The sequence below is a fragment of the Equus caballus genome, chromosome 2, assembly GCF_041296265.1.
Source record: "Equus caballus isolate H_3958 breed thoroughbred chromosome 2, TB-T2T, whole genome shotgun sequence".
In the NCBI taxonomy this organism is placed as follows: Eukaryota; Metazoa; Chordata; class Mammalia; order Perissodactyla; family Equidae; genus Equus; species Equus caballus.
Genome location: NC_091685.1, coordinates 114,767,745 through 114,789,747, shown reverse-complemented (window position 1 = coordinate 114,789,747; position 22,003 = coordinate 114,767,745). Strand labels below are relative to the sequence as shown.

At 38.1% G+C, this 22,003-nt stretch overlaps 1 protein-coding gene across 7 annotated transcripts in view; it reads right to left on the bottom strand.

Annotated features, from left to right (window-relative positions):
- The window catches only part of PRSS12 (serine protease 12), a 70,945-nt gene that overhangs the window by 4,091 nt on the left and 44,851 nt on the right, over positions 1–22,003 (bottom strand). For 4 of the 7 annotated variants that reach the window (XM_023636643.2, XM_023636645.2, XM_023636646.2 and 1 more), the window contains 4 exons: positions 16,310–16,515; positions 12,837–12,915; positions 12,000–12,122; positions 16–296 (listed from right to left, as the gene is read on the bottom strand). In XM_023636643.2, coding sequence (XP_023492411.1) covers positions 16–296; positions 12,000–12,122; positions 12,837–12,915; positions 16,310–16,515 — 689 coding nt within the window. The remainder of the gene's footprint in view (positions 1–15; positions 297–11,999; positions 12,123–12,836; positions 12,916–16,309; positions 16,516–22,003) is intronic. The other 3 variants (XM_070259707.1, XM_070259708.1, XM_023636644.2) reach the window with 1 other exon arrangement.

The following is a 22,003-nucleotide window of genomic DNA, read 5'->3' as shown; positions in this document are numbered from 1 at the left end:
TATGATTTCCAATACCTGTGTCTCCCCATCCTGTTATGTAACAGTTGGAGGCAGTTTTCTGTGGCCTCTCTCTCCGGAATGGCAAACAGGCTGGCAGAACGTGACTGCTGAATCTGGCACACTGCTCTTCTGGTCCTCGTAGTCTGATCAGGGCAATGTCGTAGTCACTGCTCTCTGGTCGATAGTCCGGGTGAATCACAATTTGTTGAACTCCAATTTCCTCTTCAAACTCCTCCGGCACCAGAGTGTGGTAATCCCCAACCCGAACAGCGTAGTTCCTAGTGCTGTTACCATACCTGAGAGGCAGAGAGAGCTAATGAGAGGCTTGTTTCAAATGCTGGAAACGTAATTGTCAGCAAGGAAGGTTAACAGGGATACCGTGAGCCTTTCTTCCAAATCATTAGCCCCTTTGGTAAAGTTAACCTTTGTTTCCATTTCTCCAACCCCACTGCTAAAAGGTACTAGAAACCGAGAGTCAACACTTCTTTTCTTCCTTTGTTTCACTATTTAGTCCAGGTTACCATCTATTTTCTGAGAAGGAGCAAATGTGGAGGATGAATGGAAAATAAGGGCTAATCGTTAACCTGTCATTTCCCCACCAAATGAAAAAGGATCAAAACAGGTACAATAGTATAGGGCAAAATTATTGTCCTGTATTTGCTGTCTTCGCTCTTCTGTCATTTCCAAGGTTGTTAGTTCATCATGGAGCTCCACAAGGGCAGAAACCAGGTCCAATCTTTGAACCCCTCAGAGCATTCAGCCCCATCCACTTTACTCCCCTTTCCTGTGAACGAATGCAAACCAAAACTCTCTTTTCAGGGCAACGTGTTCATTATATTCTCTCATTTCTTTAGATCTTTGCTCAAATGTCACCTCAATGAGACCTACTTTGTCGCTCGTATGTAAAATTGCAGTCCACCCTTCCTTGTCCTCTCATCCTCCAGCACTCCCAGTGTTTTTAATCTGCCCTACTTTTCTCTTTTTTTTTCTTTTTTTAGCATTGACCACTTTTGGCAGATAAAAGGAAAGGATTGAGAGGTTTTGCAAGAGTGATTGTGGTATCTCTGGATATAAGAAGGGAAGTCATAAGCAGAGATGGAAATGAAAACACTAGTGGAGTCAAAGGATTAAAGTCCAGTGGGGTTGAAGGATTGCAGGGCTGTAAAACTGTAAAGATAGGCGGCAGTAAAGTATGAGATGCTTGAAATCAGAATTTCAGAAGTGTGTAGTATCTGGGGAATTGGCGGCCTGGGTCTCCCGTTGGGAGTGGGTGGCTGAGATGAAGTGGAGACCATGCTCACTGTGAGTGAGGAAGTTAGGGAACTAAAAGGGAAAGGTGTTGAAAACTAGGTCATTAAGAAGGTCGTCAGCAGTGGCAGAAGGGGAAGTGAGCGAGGTGCTGAAATCCTCAGTGAGAAGGCGGAAGTAACCAGAAGGTGGGTCACGTCATGTCTTCTAGGCCACTACTCAACTGGGGGCAGTTTGCACCCTAGATGACATTTGGCAATGTCTGGAGACACTTTTGGTTGTCACAACTGGGGTGTGTCTGTGTGTGTTGCGGGCATCTAGTGAATAGAGGACCACGCACAGGACAGCCCCTTAGAACAAAGAATTATCTAGCTCCAAATGTCAGTAGTGCTGAGGCTGGAACTCTGCTCGAGGCAGATGTATCAGAATCAAGGTATGTTGGTTGAAAAACAGGCTGAGAGCTCTCAGTTAGTAAATGTTGTTTCTATTTTAATTGAATAGTCTCTCATGGAAAAAGTCATATACATTAAAAATATATGTGCATTCACTGAATCAGCAAACGTGCTGCATTCCTGCTTAACGGGGCTTCGCGGTTCTAGGTGGTTCAGATTGATCAGTGAACAATAACAGATGCAGATTCTTGTCCTTGAATACCCTATATTCACAGCAGGGGGAGACAGAGAATAACATGCATAATAACGACTAAGTTAGAAATGTTTCATAAATCTTTGGAATGGAATTTAAGAAATTATCTTAAACTTCACTGTCCAGTACAGTAGCCACTAGCCACATGTGGCTGTTGGAGCACTTGGAATGTGGTTAGTCTGAATTGAGATGTGCTAGAAGCATACAGCATGTACAGGATTTCGAATACTTAGTATGAGAAAAAGAGTATTAAATATAGCATCTCGATAGATAATATCAAATATCTCAAGTTTTATATTTTGCAATGATAATATTTTGGATATACCAAGTTAAATAAAATATACTATTTGATGTGTTTGGTTATTTTTAATGTGGCTACTAGGAAATTGAAAGTTACATATATGAGTTGCGTTTGTGGTTCACATTACATTTCTCCTAGACGGCAGTGGTCTAGAGAAAGTTTGTCATAAACTGGGCATCTGAGTTTATTATATTTCTTTAATGCAGTCTCTTATGTTGCTTCAACTTTTAAGCTTGCATTATGAGACTCCCTTCATATGTCAACTTTTTATATCCTTTCCAATAATTACATTACTGTTCAACCTAAAAAAAAAGTTTCTAGTGCAACAATATTTTCCATTCTTTGAAAAAGAGCTGTGACACTTGGCTAAAATAATCCTTGCATCTAAACTGGCTGTTAAATATATTCAACATTCTTTAAAAATTGGGTCTTCAGGCACTGGCCCGGTGGCACAGCAGTTAAGTTTGCATGTTCCGCTTCAGCAGCCCAGGGTTCACCGGTTCAGATCCCGGGTGTGGACCTACACACTGCTTGTCAGGCCATGCTGTGGCAGGCATCCCACATGTAATGTAGAGGAAGATGGGCACAGATGTTACCTCAGGGCAAGTCTTCCTCAGAAAAAAGAGGAGGGTTGGTGGCAGATGTTAGCTCAGGCTAATCTTCCTCAAAAAAAAAAAAAAGGTATTCAGGGGGTGGGTGGTGGGCCAAAGGGGTAAAGGGACACATATGTATGGTGACAGATAAAAACTAGACTATTGGTGGTGAACAGGACGCAGTCTGTACAGAAACAAATATAATAACGTACACCTGAAATTTACACAATATTAAACAAACCAATATGACCTCAATAAAACAAAATAAAAACTTGGGTCTTCAGCCAGTAAACAAAAAAACAGGACATTATTACAACAGAGAAATTTCTTTTTAAAATAGTCTCAGTGTTAAAGTCTTGGGAAACCTTGCTTTAATGTGTCACTTCATGTGTGGACTACTGCAGTGTTCTCCCAAATGGCCTTGCTGCTGCAAGCTGTAACCTTTTCAATCCATCCTTCACTCTGCAGCCAGAACAATGTTTCCACCTGATGATAGAACTACTCTTCTGAATACCCTTCAGTGGGTCCCCACTGTGTACATAATAAAGTTCAAATTCCTTCAGTGATACACAATCCCATCCAAGAATGGCCCTTGTCCACCTCTCTGATACCAGCCTGGTCTCTGTGCTCCTCATTTTAGCTGCTTGAAGAGGTATTTCACAAACCTGTCTTTATTCAAACCACTTGCAGTATCATTCCCCCTTCCCTTATTCCTAAAATGGCAGAAACTGATTTTATCTTTCAAGTCTCAAGTCAAGAATCTCCTGGGAAGTTCTTCCTGATCCCTACCCTGCCTAAAAACTGGCTAATCCTTCTTTTGAAAATTCCCAGTAGTACTATCTTAGCATTTATAGCAATTTCTAGGACTTGTTAAAATGTCAGGTCTCCCCCAATAAAGGCTCCTCGTGTGTGAGGACCATGTCAGTGCTCACTTTTGTGTCCTCAGCACCAAGCAAAGTATTTGGCACAGAGAAAGCTCTTAATAAATGTGTGTTCAACAACAACTTTTGAAAGACATCCGTGTCCACATATATACTTACACTGTCATCCCTAACTTACTGAAATCAAAGAGACATCTTACCAATCCTTGCAACATCACCACGAAAGTTTCTATTCATAAAAAAGAAAAATAGAACACTCAAAGATTTAATGTTCTTGTTAATGCTGGCTGATCAGCAAAACCACCTGTACCACTTTTATTATTATTATTATTATTTTGCTTTTTGGTGAGGAGGATTGGCCCTGAGCTAACATCTCTGCCAGTTGTCCTCCATTTTGTATGTGGGATGCCACCACAGCATGGCTTAATGAGTGGTGTGTAGGTCCTCGCCCAGGATCTGAACCTGCGAACCCTGGGCCACCGAAGATGAGCACACAATCTTAACCACTATGCCACTGGGCTAGCCCTGTACCACTTTTAAAAATACAAATGTCTAGGCCACACAGTCTCTGAGTATATCAAATTAATAGGACTGATGTAGGACCATAGGTGATTCAAATGCACAGTCAGGCTTGAGAACCACTGAACCAAAGATTCGAAAAGGCATGGGCATAGCTCCTGCCTCAGCATGCCTGGAATTTCACCGGGTGAAGTGAGCATCCTAAGAGATAGCAACACACAAAAACCATACGATGTTCCATACACATATACTGTGTTCTGGGATCAAGTAGATTTCAGCAGGCACTTTTGAGTATGCCCTCAAATTAGTTTGCTCACCAGTCAGGAGCTGATATTAAACTGAGAATAAAAGTAAAATATTCACCTGAAGGAAACAAGAACCATTCTTGTCAAAATTAAGTTCTTTATTAGTACCTATAGTTTTAAAGTTGTCCTGATTTAAGGAAATGGACCAGCTAAACCTAAGCATTGATTCCCACATTGTTTTCACTCCAATTATTCTTAGAACAGATTTCATGTTTCAAATTTGAAGAGCATCTGGCACAAGCCTAGATTAGTTTGCTAACCAAATATTTGTCTTCTAGTGTCACCTCTCCTAGTGGGTGTGATTATATACTTCAGGGATTAACACTTTGAGGTTCCCAATATGTCTGTGGACTTTGAAAGCATTAACTATGGGTCTAAGCTTCTCAAGAAAACATATGAAGGAATCCTCTTTTGCAGCATATTTCAAAGTCTTTCTAGTTGAGCTTTTGTTATTTTGATAGACTTTATTATATTCAAAAATGTTTCTAAAACAAACATTTCAGGTTTTGGCTGACACACCATTCAGTTGTTTGCTTTGCTGAAATGCCTTCAACTCCCCCTCAAATAAAAATTGGATGCAATTCCCAGACAACTTGAGCAAGAGAAGATCTGAGACACAGCAGTTTGGTAAAATCCAATATCCCAATTTCTCTGAGATTCTAGAATTAAAATAAACAACAGCAAATTACTAGTATTAAAAATAGAAGAATTAATTCAGGTTGCGGGGTCGTATTCTTTATGTGTGTTCCACAGATGGATTCATCTCTCCAAAAAGACAGTATTTTATATCAGCCTGCGTACATCTGCTATTACTAGAATGTGCTTTTCTCTGTTGTCTGGATGAAACTCAAAAAGTAGTTGACTAAAGTTGCTTGTGTATATGGTTCCAGTTGCTCAGGGAGAAGTGACCTTCTCTGTAGGCACTGTCCCTTAACATACATACAGTGTGTGTTCAGGAAATGGTTTTAGCATGATTGATGATACTATGTATATCACCAAAACCAGGTCCTTAAGAACTCTCCTCCACCATAGACTGTGTCTTCATGCAACATATGCACCTGACACACTGTGCTCTGAAAAGTCAGTCCCATTACCTCTGTGCATCATCTTTCTAATTACAAAGATCTAGACATTTCTGATTTTCAGAGCAACAATCTCTGTTTCCAGCTGCTATGGCATGTCTAGGCAGAAAGTCAAAAAGATAAAATCACGTAAAGCTATATTCTTGAACAGACCAAATTTGCAGTAGAATTTAAGAATTAAGAGAGTCTTTGTTTCAGTACATTCTTTCCTCCAAAATGGTGTTTGTTATCAGAATAAGCAATTAAAAGGAATTACTTTAATATTCAGGAATTTTTCTCTCAATTATATTGCTGCACCACCTCAAAGGGTCACTTCATGCTACTTGTAGTTGTGATTTAGAGTAGAAAATAGCCAAAGCAAGCAGTTTATATTGTGTGAGATTCACAGGGAAACTACAAAAAAACTTAATTTATCCAATTTCCACTTCAAACTGCCAACAGGATATTGCATTGCAAAGTCTGTATTGCATTAACACTAGGAAAAACATGAAAAATGAGATAGAGGCCTTTAAATGGTGATTCACCAACTACCTCAGTTACCCTTATTACATTGTCATAGAAGAATGTTCTGGACACCTCACAATATGTGAAAGCTAAGAACAAATTAGAGGTGGATTACTAGAACTCTGTCAGCCATCCAATAAAGTATGCTTATCATGTAAAGAGACTACATAAAATGAATGTAGCTGAGGATGATGGAGCTGAAGTAATTGCATTCTGACCTCATCCTCCCCAGGCCATCATTCCTAGATTATTCTGATATGAGGGTTACATAAAAGAGTGTGTACTCTGTGAAGGCAAAACAAATAAATATAAAAAGATATCATCCCCTAGAATAAAATAACACGGTAATATCATCAGTGCAAGAATTAGGCCCCAAAGAAGACTCGATGAACAGGAAAACCCCAAATATACAGTAGTCCAGTAGTTAACGAAGCAGTGGAGATAGAAAGAAACAGGGGTGAGAGAAGTCATTTCAAAATAGGAAATCCAGTCCCTCACCAGTGGGCCTGAAGTTAGACTCGCAAGAGATCTCAAAGGAAAGTAACCTCTCAGAACGTGACTACATTGCTTCTGCAGCACAGTCTCTACTGTTCTAGAGGAAACGTATTTTTGCAAATTTCAGTGTTTCTGATGATTAAAGGAGGGTTACTTCAAAGTCCCTGAAGCCAGAAAAACAAAATGTGGAGCTTGTTCTAATCACTGGTGACTATCCTTATGCCTTTTAATAAACTTACTGCAATAAAGACATGAGCTGTAGCGTCCTCAGGCCCTTCCAGACAGGCAGTCTGTGACGTCGGGTAAAGGTTACAGGCCAAGTCGGATGGCTGTGTAACACAACTGCAAAACAACTTTCTCCCTACTAACATTAAAGAGCCTTGCGTTATACCTAAGTACATCAAAATGCTGCATATCATGATCTTTTTAATCATCTGTCTTTATCTTATACTGTGCAAATAATGGGAAGAAACTCAGAATGACATATGGAAGGAGTTATCTGGTGATCTAGGATTAAAATACCACCATCCTCTAAAGAGTCCAACATTCTTAACTATATCCACTATCTGGCAACCGAGCCCCCTCTTTCATCGTGCAGCAATCATTTAGGAGTATCTACTACGTGCCAAGTAATATACTAGACACTTGGTTTATAAACACAAATGAGACAATTACTGACTTTAAGCAATAATGTAGGAAGAGCAGGCCAAGGGAGAAATAATGACATGTAAACAAACAAATCCAAGCATGTACCTAAAAAAAAGGTCTTCTGGAGAGCCCAAAAGTGAGATCAAAGTTTTCAACCTCAAGTGCAATTTTGGGCAATTTCCCTACTTTAAATACTTTAAGCCTTGAACCCCTAAGACTATAACTTTTAGCAGAGACTTGAAAACAAGGAGTCTTGACCAAGAGGACGATAATCTAAAATGAACCTACTCAATTATTTTTCCTGAACTCTAAATCCCAAGACAGTCTTCTCCAGGTTCTCTGCAGTTTCCCGTCTTATTCTTTTCTACTAGTCAGTGGAATGAAATCATCCTGTATTCCCTACTTTTGCTAACAATAATCTTTAATTTCTCTTTTGGAACCCGAAGATAATCATAGCCAATGTCTGTTGGGACTTTCACCGTTTATAGAATATTTTCACATACTTTGCAGATGATTTGTTCCTCACTGTGGGATGCCATTGCCTTCATTTTACAGATGAGAAAACTGAGGCTCCAAGAGGTGAAATAATTTCCACCAAGATAAACCATTAACAGTTGGAGGAGCTAGAACTGTAACCCGGTCTTGATGGCCAGGTCCAAATCTCTTGATACACAGCACCACGTTCTCCTGATTTCTGTCACGGAGTCTCTGCCTTCTCTCCCTCCTTGTCTTTGCCATCTTCTGTCTCCATTACAGTAGCCTTATAACTAGTCTCCCTCAAGTTCCCATCGTAGTGGGTCTTAACCACTTGGTAACACGGGCCAACTTGAGTCACTCCATATAAGCATGTCTGAAAAGATTTTTCATATAATTTGAAGTTCACTCACAGACCCCTAGATTAATAACTTTGCTTTACTCCCTCAGGTTTCCCATACATCCCCAAATGACTCATCTCCTAAAACTCCTCTATGATCATATTTCAAGGCTCAGCCTTTAGTGGTTTCCCACTGCCTAGTGAATGAAACAAATTCACTACCCTGACCTTCCAGGCCTTTCCTGCTTCTCTACTGTCAGTCTACTACACAAATTCTAGATCCACTCTCCGAACTAGTAACTGTCATCCTTCAGATATGTCTGATGCTTTCTCACAACTATGCTCTCAACATTAGACGTCACCTACCTCCAGCCTCCCTGCTTCTGTCGGAGCTGCCCAAGACTGATTAACTTTGCGGGCAACTGCATTACACTGCTGACTGGTATTAAGGTTGCAGGAAACTAAAACCCATCAGGTCTTTTTCACTTGTGCTGCATTCAAGCCAAGTTTCCTGGAACTAAAGACAACATTTTACTTGGGCTTTATTCCGTATTTCTTATTAGAATCAGCCTCTTAAGATCTTTTGCCATCATGGATCCTATCTTCCAACATATTACTTGTCCCTCCCAATCTCCTGGCATCCAAAAATAGAATTAACTTACTATCAGTGTCCTTTTTCAGTTTAGTGATTAAGATGTTGAATAGGACAAGGATAAGTATCCTGTCACCTCCATTATATTCTTCCTTATCATCATTCTTCAAATATCCAGACCATATTCTATTCTATCCACTAAGCAAGTGGTTCTTAACATTTAGTGTACATAATCACCCAAGATGCTTGATTAAATGCAAACTCCTGGGTCTCAGCTCCAACAATTCAGTAGATCTGGAGTAGGGGCCCAGGAATCTAGATTTTTAACAAGCTCAATGTATCTGATATTGGGGTGAAGAGACCACTTTTTAAAAATGATGCCCTAAACTTTTTTTGATCCTGTTTTTTCAGCAACATTAATGGCTCCCTCCCCTGGGCTCCTATAGCTACATTGAAAACTCTTTTGAAAGCAAGGATCCTATCTTTCTTGTTCTCCATTACACCTCTAGGGCAGAGCACATTCCTAGGAGTATTAGGGGCTCTGTAACTTTTTGTTAATGAATGAATATAATCTTTATTGTCTGTGCCATTCATGTAACATATGAATGTATTGAACCCATTGGTATATAGATGAACTCTCAAACTCAAGTATTATCCAAGAAATGACAAAAGCTATGTAAAATATAGACTTGTGTCTTCTGCAGCACCAGAAGATGGAAGATTACTCCATAAAAATTTATCAAAATAGATAAGAGGAAGTGAATAGAGATCCTAGAAATCAAGATATATGACACCTTGCCATACAATACAGTTGACATAAATCAGTGGGTGAAAAATGGAATGTTCAATAAAAAGTGCTGGGAAAACTATCCATAAAGAAAAGTGTACCTCATACCATAGACCATACACAAAAATACACTGTAAACAGATTTAAAAATCTAAACATGAAAAGCAAAACTATAAAGTTTTTTATTAAAAAACTAAGATATAGTACCTTCATTATGGTGCTAGAGAAGGATTTTTTAAATAAGATATACAAAGAGTTTATAAAACTTGAAAAATTGACACATTCAAATATATTAAAATTAAAATATCTTCATAAGAAAAAGACCTTAAAGAAGTGCAAGGACATGCCCCAGATTGAGAAAAGGTATTTGTAACGGATAACAATAGAGACTTTGTACAGAGAACATATTAAAAAATTTTAAAAATCAATTACAAAAAGAAAATCCAATAGAAAAATAAGCAAAGAATATGAACAAAGATTTCATGAAAGAGGAAGACATTAATTAGGGAAATGGAATTAAAAAGAAATCCAGGGGCCAGCCTGGTGGCATAGCGGTTAAGTTTGTGCACTCTGCTTTGGTGGCCTGGGGTTCACCGGTTCAGATCCCAGGCACAGACCTACACACCACTTATCAAGCCTTGCTGTGGCAGGCGTCCCACATATAAAGTAGAGGAAGATGGGCATGGATGTTAGCTCAGGGCCACTCTTCCTCAGCAAACAGAAGAGGATTGGTGGCAGATGTTAGTTCAGAGCTAATTTTCCTCAAAAAAAAAAAAAAGAAATCCAAAAACTCTAAGATTGGCAAAAATTAAAAATGTTGATAGCATCAAGTTGAGGTGCAGATGTGCGAAAACAAGAACTTACACATGCCATGATATATAGACTGATACAATTAGTTTAGAAAGTAAATGAGTAGTGCCTAATAAAATTGAATGGCAGGGCTAGCCCTGTGCCTGAGTGGTTAAGTTCACACACTCTGCTTCGGCAGCCCAGGCTTTCGCTGGCTCGAATCCTGGGTGCAGACATGGCATCTCCCGTCAGGCCACGCTGAGGTGGCATCCCACATGCCACAACTAGAAGGACCCACAACTAAAATATACAACTATGTACTGGGAGGATTTGCAGAGGAAAAGCATAAAAAAAATAATAAGAAGAAGAAGATTGGCAACAGTTGTTAGCTCAGGTGCCAATCTTTAAAAAAATAAAAATAAAAAATTGGGGGCCAGCCCAGTTGAGCAGCGGTTAAGTTCGCACATTCCACTTTGGCGGCCCGGGGTTCGCCGGTTCTGATCCCCGGTGTGGACATGCACCACTTGACACACCATGCTGTGGTAGGCGTCCCACATATAAAGTAGAGGACAATGGGCATGGATGTTAGCTCAGAGACAGTCTTCCTCAGCAAAAAGAGGAGGATTGCCAGAGTTAGCTCAGGGCTAATCTTCATCAAAAAAAAAATAATAAATAAATAAATAATTAAATGGCGCCCATACTCCAGGACCCAGCAAAATGCGTCCACATGGGTATACCCAGTGAGACATGTAATGGCTATCTACTAGAGCATTGTTTTTTAAGAATGAAGGAATGGAAACCACTGAACTATCTATCAGTAGGGGAGTAAATAAACAGTGGTTTAGTCTTATAATCGGAGTTAAAATTCACAGGCGGTTACAGCAAACAAAATCTACATGGATGGACTGCAAAGATACAATGAGGCCATACAATATCACCTATGAAAAAATGTAAAATAGATTTTTGCTTGTAAGAATTTTTCAACAAAATGGTACATTTTTATTTAAAGCTTTCTATTATGACCATTTTCAAACACACAAAATTAGAATAGTATAGTGAAACTCCTTGTACTCATCACTTTGCTTTAGTAGTTTTCAGTATTTTGCCAGCAATTGGTATACATTTTTAAATACCAAAATTCATGCTGAGGGAATGGCCGTTAAGCAGGGCCCATGACAGCACAGGACAAGGAAAAAGGAGAGCTGGGTTCTAGTGCAGCCACTGCCACCATGTGCAGTGTGGCTCGCACACACTGGCTTTCTCTGCGTGGCCTCCCTTCTGAACTAGGAAGACTTCAGATTGGACTGATAAAAGGTTTGGGACAAGAGGGAATAATCAGGATCCAAGCTGACTTTCTAGAAGGGACAAATAGAGAAATCTAAAAAACACAAAATACCAGGAAGACCCAAAGGATCAGAAACAGTAAAACTGTACTCCGGACTCCTTAGCATTCACGACTAGAGAACCTGAGGTCTCCTCTAGCTCTGCGGGGATGCGATTTCACCCTCAGATATGTTTTGGGGGGAAGCACTAACATAGCCGCCTCCCCTCCAAAAACCCATCTTCTCCTCTCCCTAAATCTGGAGTTTGCTTTAACACCTGGGTAGCAAGTAGCTTCCTGAGAGCGCTCTTTGCTCCTCACATTACCTCCCTCCCCTCCAGTGCTGGCGCAGACAGGGCAGGCCTACAGCCTGGTCCTGATACCCCAAGTTTCTAGTATGCTGTAAAGCATGCAGGGACTGGAATAACTGGCAAATAAGAGCCAAACTGAGTTGTTTGGAAAGGTGGACATGTACCTCTTGAAGCAGTGTGCCGCTGTAAGGACCCAGCAGCTACTCAGGAGCGTGGCCCCACACAGGAGCCTGCCATCTCCATGGGATGACTTCAACCGAAGGGACACCTGCCAAGGCCAGCCACCCCTAGGAAGAAAGTAAGCCACTCCTCAGTATCATAAAAGGCAGAAAAGCAAAGTACCCCTTAAAGCAATGACTTACAAGGCTTATAGGTGGAAGGAAAGGAGAATAACAGGAGCTCAAGGATATGAGATCCCTTCCTACTTTGAAAAGATACCCCTACAACCCTGCACAGACCACCCTGAAGCTTTCCTTAAAGGCATTTGTATGCATTGCCCCATCTCTACATTCTTGGGAACAAGTTGAGTCTTCTTTGTATTTCATGATTTGATGGGGATTTTCTCTCCTCACTCTACCTCACCCAAGCAGCCTAAAGAAGTATTTAATAAACAAAGTGCTGGTTTCCACTAGTAAATTCAACAAACAAAAATATTATATTAAAATCAATCAAATCCAAAACACATATGTTCTAAACTAAGTGAGATTTGTAGTTATACATTTTTTTCAGATCTCCTGTTAAATTAGTTTGTTTCTGCTACATAACTTTTCAGTAGTACATTTATTTCATAAATCAGGGGACAGTGATACAAAAACATGGTCTATATAAAGTAAATGTAGGTCAAAGGACAGTGACATTATCAGTGTAATCCGTATGCAACATAGAAAATAAAATAACCAAAATGAATCCCTTATATAATAGTAGAAAATCCCCAGTTTCTAACCCTGTATGTATATAAATAATTCTGTAATATAGAAAATCTCCTCTGAAAAACCTTTTACCTTAAAGAATTTTTCCCACCAATGATCCTCTTCTGCCGACGGTGCAGTAATCTCAACCCACAGACAGATGAGAGGGACTCTGAAGCAGAAACAGGTTATTAATTAAACTATCATCTTGCTGACAGTGGGTTAAAGACACAAGTGGCACATTCCCCTACTGCTTCCTTCTCTGTTTTGAATGCCTTTTCTCCTGAAATTATAGCATACTTTTCTTATAATAAAAATTAAAAGTTGTTGGGGCCAGCCCAGTGGCAAAGTGGTTAAGTTCACGCGCTCCACCTCGGCGACCAGGGATTCACGGGTTTGGATCTTGGGTGGGGTCTTAGCACTGATCATCAGGCCATGCTGTGGCGGCATCCCACATACAAAACAGAGGAAGACTGGCACAGATGTTAGCTCAGCAACAATCTTCCTCAAGCAAAAAGAGGAAGATTGGCAACAGATATTGGCTCAGGGCCACTCTTCCTCACTACCCCCCACCCCCCAAAAAAAAGTTGTTTTCTCATTCAGCCATGGCAACAATAGTTCTCGAGCAGATGAGGAACTTTATGAGGTTTCCCACATTCAGCTCTGAAGAGGTTTCACTGGCTGCTGAACGGTTTGACCCTGTCCAGCACATCATCCTTGTAGGTACCCACATCTCCTCCTCTGCTGATTACACAGGCTCTCAGGAACATTAAACAAAACAAGAGAACTACACAGGCAATAATGGTCTAAATTACTTGCTTTTCACATACAATACACCTACAAGCCATATATACAAATGTAACTCAGAGGAACAAAGCACAGTCCCAGGATAGAATTTTGATCTAAGTTTACATTTACTCCTGTAGCATATTAACATATGGAAAGGGTTTATTACTAAGCCAATTTAAATAACAAACTGTATTTAAGGGTATATAGTCAAACTTCCCAAGATAACGGACTTCTGTGAAGAACATTAAAAAAATTTAAATTAAAAATATATGAAAGATGGTGTACAAACAAGGAGTAAATAAAATAAGGTATGACTCATTTTTAAAACAATTTTAGAAAATAGAAGAATCTATGGGGGAGTGTTTTGTTTCTTTGGTTAAGTACATGTGTATAAAGGTAGATATGTACTGTTTTTCTATCTGCATAAGAAGAGGGTGGGAATTGTGCCACGACCATGGAAACCTAGTCAGCACTAATGGGCTCCCATAATAACCAGGCAGAAGGGAGCTCAATAGGGGATCAGCACTAGTTATTTCTCTGGAGAAAGAGATTCAACAGTGTGTACCAAGATCATTATTTTGCCAGATCTCAGAGGCATGCTGTCAAACTTTAATCCTCGCGTCTTAGGATATGAGTCCTCTAGATGACACTGCAAATTATGAAAGAGAAAAACACAAGTTTCCAATAACGCTCCAAGTCAGGTCAAGGCATAGAATGCCAAGAGAAGGAATGATGTAACACTGAGCAAGCAAATCTGAAAGTTTACATCATTCTGAAGCAAAGGACCAAACTGCAAGAAAGTAAAACCTATTCAAAGCCATAAAACTCACTGTTACAAAAGAATTAAAAAGCAAAATGAAGTTCATTTGTAAAAGGATCCCATCAGAGGACCAATAACCAAGGGCTTGAGTTTGAATCACCTTATAGAAGTAACTAGATCTTGAGGCTCAACCCAAAATCAATAGGTCAATAAGCCAAATTCATTAATCTAGCTGAATTTGATGAAATTCAGCTAAGAGGAAATCATCCAGTCTAAGATGAGATCTTTGTGTTTGAGGTATGGTGGCACTGGAACCACGGTAAGGTACCAAACTAGGTGTTGCTGCAACTCTGGGAAGCCATAAAAGCAAATGCACCAATAATGAACAAATAAACATGGTATTTCATATTTTAAAATAGGTTTACACAGAAATATAGTAAGACATTTTACAATCATTGAATTTTTATGTTTTTCTACTGCTTAAGAAATTTGAAGTAATCCAAAGAATTATTTATATTCAATTTGTAGTTATAGTTTAAATTATTGAAAAGAATTTAATAAATTAAGTTACAATCAATACTTAGGAAAAATTGGCTTACCAAATCATATTTATTAATATATAAGGAATACGTTTTATATATACATATATATAAAAAACAAAGCACAAACAGTTGTAAGTGTTCTTCTCTACACTCAAAAGCTCCTCAAATAGCGAAGAATCATATTAACAACATCCAAGTTATTTATTTCATTGTCTTTAGCAGTTACTAAAGGATGTTAGAAAAAGAGAATGCTTGGGGCTGACCCGGTGGCACAGCGGTTAAGTGTGCACGTTCCGCTTCAGCAGCCTGGGGTTCACTGGTTCGGATCCCAGGTGCAGACATGGCACTGCTTGGCAAGCCATGCTGTGGTAGGCATCCCACATATAAAGTAGAGGAAGATGGGCATGGATGTTAGCTCAGGGCCAGTCTTCCTCAGCAAAAAGAGGAGGATTGGCAGTGGATGTTAGCTCAGGGCTAATCTTCCTCGAAAAAAAAAAAAAGAGAGAGAGAATCTTAAATATAGATGTACCTGATTTTAAGAAAATTCAATGTATCAAAACTGTGAACTTTCAATCCACATAAATAAAGAGGTGATTGTTCTTTTCAAGAAATATACCATAGTTTTTTCCAAAATAGCTAGTTCTTTTCCTTATTCATTTAAAGTAGTAGTTATTTCATAAAAATTAAACAGAGCTTTCAAAAACTCTTCTATTTAAGTTTGAAACATTTATTACTGTATTATACTAAAAGATTATTTCTCATATTCCTTACATTTTTAAATTCCAGAGAATAAAATCTACAAAAGATAATTTTCTTTTTGCAATTAATTTAAAAAATTATCCTGTATTTGAAATATTTGCAAGAATGGAAGAAGTGCCTTTCTATGATTCATCGTTAAATTTTCACTTCTTGCTTTCTTTTTTTTTGGCTGAGAAAGATTTGCCCTAGAGCTAACATCTGCTGCCAATCTTCCTCTTTTTGTATGTGAGCCACTGCCACAGCACAACCACTGACAGACGAGTGGCATAGGTCCACGCCTGGAAACTGAACCCAGGCTGCCAGAGGAGAGTGCCAAACTTAACCACTAGGCCTTTGGGGCTGGCCCTCCTGCCTTCTTTTAATGAATATCAATAATTTTAATATCAATTCTGAATCTTCAAGGACCAAACCAACAAGTTTGACAGTTTTATTACATCTAGAGAAGGATGGTACAGAAATGGCTAAGAATGTCAAAAGGGGACAATCCCAGAGATTACAAAATCCTGTAAAGCCATTCCTGCCCTTGACCCCTGCCCTCCCTGGAAGCCCCACCCAGACAAGTTTGTCAAGAACCACTGCCTCTAAATTCTCACACAAGGAACAAGGGACTGTATATATCCTTATGGAAGGGGATTTTTACCATCAAAGCACTGCTTATAACAACGAAGTGGGAATTGGTATTCTTTGACTTGCATAGGCCCCAGAAGGTGACTTACCTTTATTACTGTTAACTGATGCTTTCTTTCCAAAGTAATCACAAATAACTCCTGCATCCTCACTGTGGCGGCAGTTGTGTCTTCCAATATCTTGTTTGATACAGTCAGCCAGGGACCTCTCATTTCCTGTGCATTTTACATTATCCACGTGGATGGGTCCTTTTCCTTCCCCAAAGTAAGCCATGGTTCGTGCTTTGGCAGGACCCCTGGAAACAGAGCATTCTTGAGGACGTGGAGAATCAGTCAATCATACATCTGATAAATCACAACATATGCTCGCTCAATTATATTTCTTAACTTTTATATAGTAAAATTAGCATCTATATGTGCTAAAACCGACTTATTTCATGACTGCAAAAAAAATTAGGAGAGGTAATGACAATACTTTGTTTTCATACACCACAGCTGCTTGATTATTCCAGTTGCCTCTAATTTAGTTTGGGCTAAGAAAGTCACATTTAATGGCATGTCAAAAAATCATGATAGTCTCAAACTCTAGTTTAAGCAGGAAAAAAGTCATCTCAAAATTTTCTACTACCTTAAAGAGTATAATACTCTCTTAAAGTTGGTATAATACTGCCAAGAAAATTATGAGATTAAATAATTACCTAGCAGGCTAAGAACTAATTTTTTGCCTACTTTAGAAGTAAAAAAGTTCAATTTTTAACAGAGAAAAAGAAAACCAGGAATCATAAATAAAAGGCAGACTTACTCTTGGTGTATTACCTTTTTTTGTTTTTTTAATAACACTTCTTTTTAAATATCCAAATACAGAAGCTTTTTAATGAAATATTTCAAACTAACACCATATTCAAAACTCAATTCCTGATAAATTGATGACATATCTATGAAAGGCAAAAGTTTTAAAGTTTGAATTGTAAGAAAATTATCCTTATAACCTCAAGTTAGGGGAAGATTTATTAAATAAGACATAGATGGTATACCATAAATTAAAAGATTGATAAATGCCACAAAAATTAAATTAAGAATGCCACTTTACTAAAATCCACCCTAAGGAAATTGAAAAGATAATAAGTTGATGAATATATTTGCAATACATATTTACAAATACGTTTGTTGCTGAAGACATTTTCTAATAGAGTGGAATAGCATACGATATACAAAGAATTTTCAACATTCATTTAGAAAACTAAAAAATTCCAAGAACCCAAGATTAAAAAAGGCAAAAGACAGGAAAAGGTCTTTTTACACAAAAGGAAATAGGTCAGTGGCCAATAAACAAATGAAAAAATGTCCAATCTCATTAGTAATCAGAAATAAGCAATGAGATGACACTAGCTACCCACTAGATTGGCACAAACTGAAAAAAATGGCAAAAAATGAAAAACCATCATTGCTGTTGAATGTGTCAAACGGGTGGACCCCCGAGTAAGCAGTCTCGCGACACTTGATCAGTTGACGGTGCCCATCCTCTGCAAGCCAGAAGGTCTACTCTTGCTTATAGTCCCTAAAAAACTCTCTTGCACAGGTGCACCAGCAAGAAAGGCATGAGAATATTCATAGCAGTCTAACTTTTTCATAGCAAAACTAGAAATTATAAACACCCTATCAATAACACAATACACAAGTTGGATATTTATGTGACAATATCATAGAGCAAAATGAATAGGAGTGAAGTACAGCTATACAGATCAACAGAGGCGAATCTCAAAAGCAGTTCTGAGGGTGGAAAAAAGCAGGTACTGAAGAAAACCTAAAGTATGATTACTTGCTTTAAAAAATATACAAGCAATAGACAAAATTCTTATTTAAGGTATAACTTTAAAATTATGAAGAAATACAGTTGAATGACACATAATTCAAGACAGTGGACTAAGGAGAGTGGGATTGGCCCACAAGGAGCTCAAAGGTACACTCATGTTCTGTTTCCTAAACTCAGTGGCAGACAGGACTGCCCTGTGTGGTCCTGCATGTTGTGCGCAGCATGGCACCAGGAGATGCCATGCATGTGGCTACAGCCTGTGCAACTGAAAATGTGGCTGTGGTGAGATGACGTGTGTTTGTTTCATTGCTATCCTTTAAAAAATACACACACATATACATATTGGCTGTATATTTCCCAATTAAAGACAAAGAAGAGGGCTGGCCCCGTGGCCGAGTGGTTGAGCTTGCGCACTCCACTGCAGGCGGCCCAGTGTTTCGTTGGTTCGAATCCTGGTCGTGGACATGGCCCTGCTCATCACACCACGCTGAGGCAGCATCCCACATGCCACAACTAGTAGGACCCACAACGAAGAATATACAGCTATGTACTGGGGGGCTTTGGGGAGAAAAAAGGAAAAAAAATAAAATCTTTAAAGACAAAGAAAAAAATGGGAAAATATTAATCTTAGAAGATTTTTTAAAAAGTTGAGTCAAAAAATTTATTTGCAGAATTATAGGTAATATCTTTTAATTTGACTACTTTCTTATGACACACAAAAAAGCATCTAATGAATAGGCATTAATTTCATAATTAGAAATAAAATGTTACTTAAGAAAAAATCTAATTTTATTTTAGGAAATTATAAAATAAATCAACAATACCTTATATCAGAGAAACATGTTTTAATGTTAATCGAGGTGGTGATACTTTGCAAACAACTACTGAAAATACATCTGCTATCAGAATACTTCGATACAGTCAGGAAACAATGTTTTCTTGTTGTTAGCTTAGTCATCACAGTATACAAGAGTAATTTATCACTAAAATAATTCCATCCACTGAACTGAAGAGGTTTAGGACTACCACTGTTAGATTAAGAGGCATTGTCAGCGGTGGACCACACTGTGGACCTGAGCGTGAAGCCAGTTCTGTCTCTCACTAGCTATGAAACCTTAGACAATTATGCAACCTCTCTGAGACACTTTCCTCATCTGCAAAACTGAGATAATAGGAACTACCTCATTTGGTTATTGTGAAGATTAAATGAGACAATGCCTAGTACATAGTAAGTACTCAATAAATGTTAGCTATAATATAGTTTGTTAATAACTGGTTGTTATTAAATTTACTAAATTTTTAAAAATACAAGTACAAAGAGGGAGGGAATAAAAATACAAACAAGCCAGCAAACAGGCCAGGCTGGTAGATACCCCTTAAAATATCTTCACTTAAAATTTTTGTTTGGCAATGTTCACTTTTTCACTTCCACCCTAGAAGACAGATATTACATATTTACTCATGATCACATGTAAGCATATGTGAAGGAGCTATATGATAAAGAGTAATTCCTAATAAAATACTCAGAAGAATGATAAGCATCAGAATCTTCAAAGTTACTACTTTCCAAACACTCAGTGGTAGAAAAGGCTTAAGATCTGCTCAACCCAGCGACAGGGCAAAAGAAATTTCAACCTGTCTAAAGGTTAGAACACATTCTTATAATGCGGACTTCTGGTTTCAGCCACTTATGTCTTGAGCAATATATGGTGTAGCTGTCAACACTCTCCAATGACTAATGCCTGTTTTCTCTGCATCTACTGTTCTGCTGAGGTGGGAATGTCAGAGGGAAAAGTGCATAGCCCAGTTTCAAAATCTTTCCTGTTCCGAGAAACCACAGCATATGAGAGCCACACATGGGAATCAAAAGTATGAGAGGTTTTAAATCAAAAGAAAGCGTCTCATCAAAAATGACAATATAGACTTCTAACATCAAAATAGATTCTACTTAATTCAGATAAAGTTATTATGTTTCCTTACAGTTAGGCAGGGAACTCAAGTGAAGCAGTTTATTGATATGGATTATCTGAGAAATTCACTTAGATAATCCCCTTTGAGCACGCTCATAGTTGGCAGCACATTCATTTTGTAAATAAACCCAGTCATTTCTTCTGACTTGGTAATAGCTATTCTGACATAAATTGCAAATAAAAATAAGTTTTAACCCATTAGAAATCTTTACAGCCATGGAAGATCCCTGTGCCCAAACACGTGACTCTAAAGGTACTCTTAGAGTAAATCTTTTTTTATATATAAAACGCACTTAATAATTGCATGAGTAATAAATGCTTATTGTATAAAATTTTCAAAATAAATGTATAAAAACCCCCAACAGCACACTACTAGCATTTGAGTATATTTCCTTCCTGTACATACGTAAGGGGAAAATACTATCATTTTTAATGGTTAAAAACTTCATTGTACAGATTGGTGGCTCTCAACCTGCAGGCTATTCAAGAGGCCACTTGAGTTGATTCTGAGTGAGTGTATCGAGGTGGGACTTAAGAAATCTATTTTTTTAACAAGCCCCAGATAGTTCGGCATCAAACTTTGGTGTAGAAAAATTAGAATTTATTTCCCTACTGTCACACGTTTATTTTAAAAATTTAGGCTTTTTATGATTATATGCATCCTGATACGTAAATTTTTATGGGAAGCTCAGATTTCTTCCCAGCAATGAAATTTTTGTTCAACAGGTATAAACATTTCTTAAGGTTCTGGATATGTATTGCTGAACACAGGGCAAGTCTTTTGAAAGCAAGTTATGCATTTGAAATATCTATAATTAAAATGCAACCATTTAAAGCAAAGGTTTTCTTCTGTTTTATTTTGTGTGTCATAGTTCTGATCTGTCTGGAATTTATTGCTGTTTAGGGTTAATAAGGGATCTAGCTTTATTTTTGCCCCTAAGGTAATTGTCCCAATAACTTTTCCTGCTGATTTGAAGGGCTTTTTTATTTACTCATCTATCATGCTTATATGTACACAAGCCATTGCTTGGTCTTTATAGTTCAGTAATTCCCAACCATGGCTACACATTAAAATTACCTTTGGGAGCTTTTAAAATATAGCCAATCCTGAATCCCACCTGACATCAAATAAAGTAGAATCCGTGGGAGCGGAGCGAGGCATGGGTAATATTTTTTTAAGTCCCAAAGTGATTTTAATGTACACCAAGGTTGATAACCACTGCTGTAGTTGGTAACATTGACTTCTTTGCCTGTTCCTGTGCCAGTGTCACGTGGATTTGGTTTCAGATGAATTCAGAAGTCAAGGCCTCCTCCCCATCCCACATACATACCAGGAAAAGCCAAAGATTTTTATGAGCATAGCATTTAATGTATAGGTTAATTTCTATTTTGTCTTCCCATTTAGGATTGTGGGGTACCACTTATTAGGTCTTCCAAATTTAGTAAAAATCTATTTCTTTTCGTATATATAGGTCTCATTTTTTCTGACATTTATTCCTGGATTTCTTTTTTTTTTTTTGGTACCTTCTATAAATGAAATTTTAAAAGAATTTTCTACCTAACATATAGGAACATTATTGCCTTTTTAAAATATCTATATTTTATATTGTGACATTAATAAGCGTTACTTCTAGTGTCTTTCTCAATGATTCTCTTGGGTTTTCTAGGTAGACAATCGTATTATTCACATAACAATTCTTACTTCCTTTCAATACTGATACCTCAATTCTTAATGATTAGTGAGACCTCCAGACAATACTGAGTCATTACAGTAATAGTAACACCCTTGATTTGTTCCTATTTCATGATTGTTGTGATAGAAAGTTAAGGTCGTTTTATTTTATTCTGATCTTCCTAAGAGATATGAGGAAGGAATGTTGATTTTTATCATGTTACTTTTCAATATTAAGTAATTATATTTGTTTTCACTTATAGATGACACACTGAAATACATTCATTGAATGCCTCAGTTGGAACCACGCTTATGTTCTTGCAATAGAC